The 8,871-nt window shown below is 55.5% G+C and overlaps 2 protein-coding genes across 2 annotated transcripts in view; one reads left to right on the plus strand and one right to left on the minus strand.

Annotated features, from left to right (window-relative positions):
• Window positions 1-4,183, minus strand: part of GUITHDRAFT_165414 (hypothetical protein) — a gene marked incomplete at its 5' end in the record, with an annotated part of 7,258 nt that extends 3,075 nt beyond the window's left edge. The window contains 15 exons of the mRNA XM_005824603.1: window positions 190-236; window positions 339-373; window positions 430-519; window positions 630-679; window positions 725-781; window positions 1,189-1,267; window positions 1,526-1,595; window positions 1,947-2,027; window positions 2,269-2,317; window positions 2,700-2,795; window positions 2,955-3,023; window positions 3,070-3,124; window positions 3,370-3,479; window positions 3,686-3,733; window positions 3,812-4,183. Coding sequence (XP_005824660.1) covers window positions 190-236; window positions 339-373; window positions 430-519; window positions 630-679; window positions 725-781; window positions 1,189-1,267; window positions 1,526-1,595; window positions 1,947-2,027; window positions 2,269-2,317; window positions 2,700-2,795; window positions 2,955-3,023; window positions 3,070-3,124; window positions 3,370-3,479; window positions 3,686-3,733; window positions 3,812-4,183 — 1,308 coding nt within the window. The remainder of the gene's footprint in view (window positions 1-189; window positions 237-338; window positions 374-429; window positions 520-629; window positions 680-724; window positions 782-1,188; window positions 1,268-1,525; window positions 1,596-1,946; window positions 2,028-2,268; window positions 2,318-2,699; window positions 2,796-2,954; window positions 3,024-3,069; window positions 3,125-3,369; window positions 3,480-3,685; window positions 3,734-3,811) is intronic.
• A 1,758-nt stretch (window positions 4,184-5,941) lies between these two features.
• Window positions 5,942-8,632, plus strand: GUITHDRAFT_144807 (hypothetical protein; the record flags this gene model as incomplete). The annotated part of the gene is made up of 11 exons (XM_005824604.1): window positions 5,942-5,944; window positions 5,983-6,001; window positions 6,046-6,232; window positions 6,277-6,468; window positions 6,655-6,820; window positions 7,016-7,090; window positions 7,238-7,521; window positions 7,815-7,897; window positions 8,117-8,200; window positions 8,466-8,518; window positions 8,573-8,632. 11 exons carry the CDS (start codon window positions 5,942-5,944, stop codon window positions 8,630-8,632), a joined length of 1,206 nt encoding a protein of 401 aa, XP_005824661.1.
• Window positions 8,633-8,871: the final 239 nt, after the last annotated feature.

An 8,871-nucleotide genomic window follows, 5' to 3' on the forward strand; every position in this document is an offset into this window, starting at 1 on the left:
AGGAGCAGGAGCAGGAGCAGGAGCAGGAGCAGGAGCAGGAGCAGGAGCAGGAGCAGGGGCAGGAGCAGGAGCAGGAGCAGGAGGAGAAAGGGAAGGGAAGGAGGAAAGGATGATCGAGGAGGGAGAGCGATAAAAAAGAGGAAGGGCAGCAGCGTGAAGGGCAGGAATATACAAGGTGTGAAAACTCACCCTGAGACCAAGTTTGTTCTGAAGGTGAAGCTTTGCCGCTTGTTTGCCTGGTTGGTATCAGAAGCAAGCAAAAGATTCATCATCAGCATCATCATCATCATCATCATCATCATCATCATCATCATCATCATCAAAACATCTGCCGTCACCTTTCATATCATCGACGGAGAAGAAGTTGTCATAACTGCATTATCATCATCATCGTCATCAGCTTGTTCGTTTCTAATCAGCTCAACAGACCCCTGAAACTGCGAGGACAAAAACTTGTCTGTCGACGGATTCCACTCGTCAATATCAATGCCATTTAGCACTCCGTCCAGATGAGGAAATCTGAGGAGGAAGATTTATTCCTCTCCTCTCCTCTCCTCTCCTCTCCTCTCCTCTCCTCTCCTCTCCTCTCCTCTCCTCTCCTCTCCTCTCCTCTCCTCTGCCCTTTTCACCTGCTCCTGCAGATATCATGCAAGCCCCATCCTCCTTCTACTGTCACGATCTGCAACATGTCTGAGACAGCACCGACCGACGCCTCCCTTCCTACCTCCTCGCAGTAACTTGGCGAGACTGTAACTACTCGATCGGCGAGTTCGATGCCTCCCTGAAGTCAGAGACGTCAGGAGAGGCAGGAGTTGACTGTGAGGAGGAGGTGGAATGAAACTATCGGCAGAAACAAGAGGACACGCTGAAAGAGGAGGAGGAGCTCGAGCAGTAACAAGAGCTCAAAGGAGGAAGAGGAGGTGGTGGTGGTGGAGGTGGAGAAGGAGAAGGAGGACGAGGACGAGGACGAAGTCGAAGAGGACGAGGGGACGAGGACGAGGACTAGGTGGACGAGGACGAGGACTAGGTGGACGAGGACGAGGACGAGGTGGACGAGGACGAGGAGGACGAGGACGAGGAGAAGGAGCAGCAGCAGCAGGAAGAGGGGGAAGAGGGGGGAGAGGGAGGAGAGGAAGAAGAGGAAGAGGAAGAAGAGGAAAAGGAAATAAAAAACTCCTTTAGCCTCACTTTTAGCAGCTTGATCTGATTGTCATGAAACAGCTTGTCGAAGTAAGCTCCGTCAGGCAGACCGAGGTCCTCAGGTTTGCTGCCCAACAATCAGCAGAAGGAGAGACGGGAGGACGGAGGACGGAGGATAGATTGGATGGGGAGGGGGAGGGGGAGGGGGAGGGGGAGGGAAGAGAGAAGATTAGAAGAGGAGAGATGGGGGAGGGAATCGAGGTGGTGGGGAGAGGAGAGGAGCGGGCGAGCAGGAGGGGAGGCGGTGGGCAAACATCGAGAAGGGGGAAGGGAGAGGAGGACGAGGAGGAAGCGGAGGAAGCGGAAGGGGGGCGGAGGGAGTTACCAAACAGGAAAGTTTCCACAATATCCCATGTTGTGGATATCGAAGATTGTTCTTGCGCTGTTGTAGCAACCTGAGTCACTTGTAAGGATGAGAAATTCGAGACAATTAGATCCAGAGAGGAAAAGGAAGGGGAGGAGAATGGGAGAAAGGAGAGGATGGAAGAAAACGATCGCAGTATGACAAGCAGTAGCCGAAAGGATGATGTAGATGAACACGAGAGGGAGGGAGGAGGGAAACACGGCAAAGAGGACGAGGACGAGGACAAGGACGAGGACGAGGACGAGGACGAGGACGAGGACGAGGACGAGGACGAGGACGAAGATCAGCCGAGAGAGGAGACGAAGGAGAAAGGGGGGAAGAGGTAAGGAGTGAGGAGGAGGATCAGCAAGAGAAGGGGCGGAGATGTGTTGGCAGCAGTCACCATAACGGCGGTAATGAGACGTCATGATGAGGGGGACTAGGCCGACCATCCAGTCATTGATGAGGAAAACAACGTTGTCTCCTGCAAACCATCCATTACGCTCTCACTCGTCTCCCTCCTCCTCTGCTCCCCTCCCGCCCCTCGGCCCCTGCCCTTGTCCCTCCTGTCCTCTTGTGACCTCCCACTCCTCCCCTTCCGCTCCTTGTGACCTCCCTCTTCTCTCCTTGCGATCTCCCTTTCTTCCCTTCCCTCCCTCCCTCCCCTCCCTTCCCTCCCTCCCTCCCCTTCCTCCCTCCCCTTCCTTTCTCCCCCTCCAAACAACCGTAAACGGCTCCTCCACAATCGACGGCAAACGGAGCTTCGAGGGCAGCCTGGCAAAGAGGAAAAGTTGAAAAATGAGAAGGAGAGGAAGAAACAGTGGAGGAAAACAAGACATGACCAGCAAGATTGAGATGAGACAAGTTGTTGTGGTGATGTGATGCACAAAGGTTCGAAGAACAAACTCGACATGAGTCAAGAAAACTGAGGTGAAGAGGAGGAGGAGAAGGAGGAGAAGGAGGAGAAGGAGGAGAAGGAGGAGAAGGAGGAGAAGGAGGAGAAGGAGGCAAAGAGGGAGAGGGGGCGGGGGGAGAAAGAGAGAACAATTGTGAGAGGGAACGGGGCGGGAGATACCAAGCAACGAACAAAACAAGCAGGACGGAGGAGCACAGAGAGTCGACAGGCAGCAACATAAAACTCTTCAGCTTGTCATACCCAGGACAAGAGCGCGAATCGCATCAGGTCGTCATGATGTCCATACATCCCCGACCGCTCATAGCAAGAATTCTGAACGAACACGTGGTCGACCCCCTGACATCACGTGAGCGAGAACTCTAGATGCTTGACCCCATGGCAAACAGACAAGACAGACCTCCATGCCCTCCCTCTCACCCCCCACTCTCCTCCCTCCCTCCCCTCCCTCCCTCCCTCCCTCCCTCCCTCCCTCCCTCCCTCCCTCCTATCAGTCACCTTGCTCGGCTCCGATCCCTTGGCAGGAGTCGTCTCCCTCCACTTGTGGAAGTACTCGACCCTATGGTTCTGACCAGCTCTCAGCAGGAGCCAAGCACACAAGGAACCTCCCAACCTGGTTGAACACTCTGAACTCCCTCGTGCTCCCGGTCCCTTGGATCCCCTCGTACCTGTAACAAGCCAGTCACGTCAAGACTCTACCTCACTTCCTCCACTCGACTCCTCCTCTCCTCCCTTACACCCTCCTCTTGCTCCTCCTCTTGCTCCTCCTCTTGCTCCTCCTCCTTCTCCTCTAGCTCCTGTTCCACTTCTCCCCTCTGCGCTCCTCCCCTTCCCCGTCTTCCTCCTCCATGGTGTCCTCCTGCGTCACGCCCTCCTCAACCTCTCTTGCCCCTTGTCTTCTCTCCTCCCCCACCTCCAGTAGAGAGGAGCAACTGTCATCACTCGGTGCCCCATCCTTGAAAGTGCAACTCCGAGCTTGTCACAAACATCCGCGAGGCCTCCGGACTTGGAGAAAGGCGCAACCTGTCGCACCAGTGACACACTCTATCCCTCTTCCATTCCCCATCGCTTGTTGCTTTTCCTCCAATTTCCTCTCTATCTCTCTCCTCTCTCTCCTACCACTCCTGTCTCCTCCCTTCCCTTAATATCTCCTTCTTCCTCCCTCATTTCGGCTTCCTCTTCGTTCATCCTCTTTCATCCTCCTTCATCCCCGCTCCTCCCGTTTTCACCTCAGATGAGACAATAACCACGCTCAGCCTCTGTTCCACAGGAACGACCTGTATGGCAATCCGGTCACACAACCTCCTCTCCTCCCTCTTCTCTCCTCCCTCGTCCCCCTCTCCCTCGTCCCTCACCTCGATCTCTCCCTCCGCTGACTTGGAGTCTTTTGCAAGCTTCTCCTCCAAGAGCTTCACTGCCTCCTCCGATAGCGTCGCCTCCTCCCCCTCCTTGTGCGGCTTCGTGAGGACGAGCTCGTTCAGGCAGGAGTAGGAAGCAGTACGAGCAGGCATGAAGCCTCCTCCTCCTCCTCCTCCTCCTCCAAAGGGAGAAGACGCAAACTTATTGACAAACTTCTTGCCAGCAGACGACTGGCTCTCCTCCTCAGATGCCTGCGGAACTGGAACTTGTTCACTGGACTCTAGCTTGCCACGGCCTGTTGGCAGAGCAACCGACGACGATCCTCCCTTGAGGCGCAGAGGAGACGCCAAGTTTGCCTTCTGCGACATGAAACGCCGTCAAGAGTCCATGCGAGCAAGTCGCAAGGATTCACCATTAAGATGAGTTTGGCGTCCGAAAGACAAGCTGTGGTGGTGAGGGCGAACAAGATGGAGAGATGGAGTATCCGACGATGGCGAGTTGAGAGCACAGCGTCTCTGCTTCTCTCCCGCATGCTTCTTATCTCTCGAGCCTGCTGTGGTCCAAGTCAGGACAAGCTTCTCGTTGCCATTCAAGATGTTCAAGATAGTAACAGATCGGTTCCAGTCCTTTCCACCTCCACTCGTCATCGCTACTCAAGCTCGAAACAGGGTGATGGTGATATGAAGACACCAGAGATATGTAAAAACTGCAACTTGCAACGCAACGAGAAGACACTTCATATCATCAAATGAGCTATCATTAAAGTAAGCATGACAGAACTACAGGAAACGTTCAACAAGAGAAAGGATACAACGACAGTCCATATATTCATCCTCGTAGACCTCGCTTCCTTGTTCACGAGCTCCTGCTCCCTCTCTTCCTTTCCCTTTTCCTCCTTCTACTCCTCCTCCTCCCCTCCTCCGCCTTCTCCTCTTGCCATTTTAAACGTATCTGTGTGTCAGCTACGCCATGGGAGGCGCTCCTGGAACGGGGGGCAATGATAGGGGTGGGTTAAGATATTTGGGGGGTGGGGGGTAGTATAGTACCCACTCATCCTAGAAAATAGATCAGGTTTTTGTTAGGGTCTACACTGTCTTGAAAGGGTGCTGTCACAAAGGCGGTATCTGAAATAGGGGTAGGGGTGGGGGTTATAAGGGGGTAGGGTTGAGCAGGCGCAATGGAGCCTGTCACTCGTCGGATACGAGTAACAGACGGTCGGTGATTTTTACTTAAAGGTAAGTGAAAAACAGTACGAGGACAGTGATCCGACTCGAGACTGCTCAGATCAGTCAGTGGCACCCGGCGATCACGGTGAGGGGCGGGCGACGCCGCCGCGGCCCGTGATCCGGAGGGCCGGGGGGGAGTTCACCGTCCGATCACGGGCACTGCGCACAGAGCGGCGTACCGGCATACGGGTGACTGTGAACATCAAATTCACTGAGTCGCGCGCGCGCATCATGGCATCATATGATGACTCGGCCCCGAGTGCCGCACCGCCTCCACCGCCTCCACAGTCTCCACCGCCTCCACCGCCTCCGACACGACGATCATCGGCAATGATGGCCCGGCATCACTTCGAAGTTCGCCGAGTCGGATGCCGGCCTGGCGCCCGCGGCCCGGCCGGCACTCAGGACTCCGTCACGGTGACACGGCCGCGCGCGGCGGGACTGTTGAGCACAACGGTTCTGTAACGATCCTTGTTGAATGTGTAGCGGTTTGTAACGGCTGTTTCGAAGGCGGCAGCATGTCGGGACTGCGGGGTTGGGGCTGCTAAAGTTGAACCAGGTGATGAGAGGAGGAGGAGGAGGAGGAGGAGGAGGAGTGATGAGATGCTTGATGAGGATCAGGAGGAGGAGGAGGAGAGCAGCAGTAGGATGGAGGGAAACAAAAAATGAGGCTGGTATGGAAGAAGAGACCCAGTAGAGTAGGCGGCACGAGGGTTTTGTTGCCTGGCACAGGAGGCTGGATAGGAGGTTTTGAAACAAGAGGCAAGGGAAACGATGATAGCGAGGAGACAGCAGAAGCTTGACGATGAGAAGACAAAGACTCTTGCGCGAGAAGTGTTGTAGAGAGAGCTTACATTGCAACGAGGGTGTGCCTGAAGAAAGGGGGATCCGAGCAGTAGAATGGTGAGATTGCGATTCAAGTCTGTCAGACGTGCTGGCAGGTTAGCAGAGAGCGTAGATGTAAGAGGAGCAACCAGTGCCGAGAAGATTTTTGACATGAGTAGCAACTAGTGTGGAGAGTCTGTGGGCAAGGGAGGAAAAACTGGTGTTGAAATATCGTGATGTCCTCATCCAGGTCTTTGCTGGATTTGGTGAGAATGTCCCGCCCGGCCTTGCAATCCCGCGCGACTCCAATGCAGAGAGGATGCTGCAGCAGCGAGGGTTCAAAGATACCTTCCTGTCCGATCTCCGGTCTGTTACCACCAGTCTTCTCCTCCTCACCTTCTGCCTTGCAGGCTGGGAGTGCCAAGGTACGAAGCGGAGGAGATGCAGACGGAGCAGAGCACGGGAGTTCCGTCCTCGGACGCCGTCGACCGAGGGCTGCAAGGGTTGTCCATGGAGGACTCGACGACTGGCCGCACATTGAGCGCAATTTTCGAGTCTACAGTTCTTGACTTTGACATGTACCTCGATCAAGATCTCGAATGGTATGTTGCCTCCTCCCTCTCCTTCCCTCCCAACACTTCCTCCCTCTCTCTACCCCGTCCCTCTCCCCTTCCCCCCTCCCTCCCCATCCCCTTCCCCGCACTTGTACCCCTTTCTGTCCTCCCCTCTCCCTCATCCGTTTCCCCTTCGCCGGGGTTGGTTGCTGGAGGAGAATGACCGTTGAGCAGGAGCTGGAGCTTCGACAAGGTGCAGGACTACCAGGAGAGCATCACATGCTCGGGAGCGTTCTCTGGAATGTGCGAAAGCGAAGACAAGGCAACGAAGGAGGAGCTACGAGCCAAGGACAATCAAGACATGGCAAGAAGCAAGAGGGAAGCAGAGCTTGCTCTGGAGGTGACAAAATGTTCCAATCCTGTCTGAGCTTGTGCTGTCTTGTAGCCTGTCCACTCCTTCGTCCGCTCCTCCTCGTCTACCCTCTTTCTACTCTACCTCCTTTTTGCTCTCCCCGCCTGTGGTTCCCCTTCAAATCTTTACCTTTCCCCCTTCCCCCGTTCTCCTGTCCGAGTCTCAGACTTTCCGGCACGTCAGGTCGCCAAGTTCAACCGTACGAGATTCTCCAAAGGCGCCATCATCCCCCTGGCACACAACCTCGCGCACGTAGAGGTTGATCCCTCCCTTGATCCTCCTTCTCCTTCGTCCCTTCCCCTCCCTCCCTTCCCTCTCCTCTCACTCTCCTTGCCTCCTCCCCTCCCTCCCTCTCCGCCCTTCTCGTCCCCTGCCTCCTCCTGCTGAACCCTCGCGCAATCTCAGGTCTCAAGGTCCCTCCTGTCGGAGGCGGCTCAGATGCAGCATGCTGTGAAGCTCATCTACGACATCGTGGACAAGATCGTCTGCAGGTCCTGGAGCCTGGCAAGGCAGGACGGGAGCGCTGACGTCAGAGCTGGCAGATGCGTCCTCCCAGGAGGGGAGGAATCCTTCCGTCCTGAAGGCTACTTTGGGCTGAGGACGAAGGTTGAGCTGCAAGACGGCCTTTGCAACTCTTTCTATCAGATCGAAGAGATCAAGCAGGCCGAACTACTGCAGGGCTCGCTCCGGTGACCAGCAGCATTGATTTGCCCCTTTGATCCTGCTTCCCCTGACCTTCCCTGCTCTCACTCATCCTTCTGCTGTCGTCCTGCGTGTGCTCCTGCTCCTGCTCCTGCTCCTGCTCCTGCTCCTGCTCCTGCTCCTGCTCCTGCTCCTGCTCCTGCTCCTGCTCCTGCTCCTGCTCCTGCTCCTGTCTTTGCTTCTATGGAAGCTTTTGCCTATATTTTCGTGCACTTCTCCGCATCTCATCTATCAATCGCTGCAGTTGATTTCTTCTCTCGTGTGATGAGCTCTATCGCAGATTTCTTGAGGAGAGTTACTGGCAGTGGCTACGAGACGAAGTCTTGCCGTCTGTCCAATCTCAAGATCCATCACTCTCTACAGGTGAACTCCTCCCTCCCTCCCTCGATCGATCGATCTCTCCCTCTCTTCCTTCCTCTCTCCATCCCTGCCTCCCTCCATCCATCCATCCTTCTCACTTTGACCTCCTGCTCCTTGGGGATCCTCGTTGTTGGTACTCCTCCTGTTAACCCCGCCCTCCCTCGTCACCGTCGCCCTTGTCCTGTATTCTGAATTGTCATGACGCGTCATCGCCGGCGGCAGGGGCCAGGAAGGGAATGTCAGTCGCCGTTGGCATAGTCAGAGCATGGGTGAGATGGTTTCTTGGAGACGCGCAGGAGCAAGCAGGTGAGCATCGTCACTTGCACCACTTCATCAATCTCTCTTCTCCTCCCTAGCTCCTCCTCCTCCTTCCTCCCTCCTGCCTTGTCCCTCCTCCTCCCTTCTCCTTCCTCCTCCCTAGCTCCATCTTTCTCCTTCTTCTACTCCTCCGCCCCTTGCTTTACAGCCACCACCTCGTGCTCCTCCTCCTCAACTCTCGCTGTCACTACTTCGTCCATCTCCTCCTTCATTCTTGTTTCCTCGCTCTCGGGCAGTGACGTCAGAGTTGCAGGGTGGGAGATGGCTGTCTTCGACAAGAACGACCAGGTTCCGCTATGGCCGCAGGTCAAGTCTTGCTTGTCAAGCTGAGATGTCCAGCTGAAGTCCAGCTTGGGTCAGGTTTTCTTCCTCATTCGTACGGGGCATTACATGGATGCCTTGTCCATGGTTGATAGGTGAGGAGGAGGAGGAGGAGGAGGACCAGGAGGAGGAAGATGACAGGATATGTTCACAGGCATTCATACCATCCCGTGATCAAAGTTGCGCTGCGATCTTGGATCAACAGTGGGGGGAGGCATCGCATGGGGTTGACGGCTACAGGGAGAGATGGAGGAGCCGACGAGAAATTGTCTTCCCAGCTCGACACAGAGTTCTGCGAGCACGGTCATGACTTACCCCCCCTCCCAACCCCTCCCTCC

This window comes from Guillardia theta, assembly GCF_000315625.1.
Source record: "Guillardia theta CCMP2712 unplaced genomic scaffold GUITHscaffold_92, whole genome shotgun sequence".
NCBI lineage: Eukaryota > Cryptophyceae > Pyrenomonadales > Geminigeraceae > Guillardia > Guillardia theta.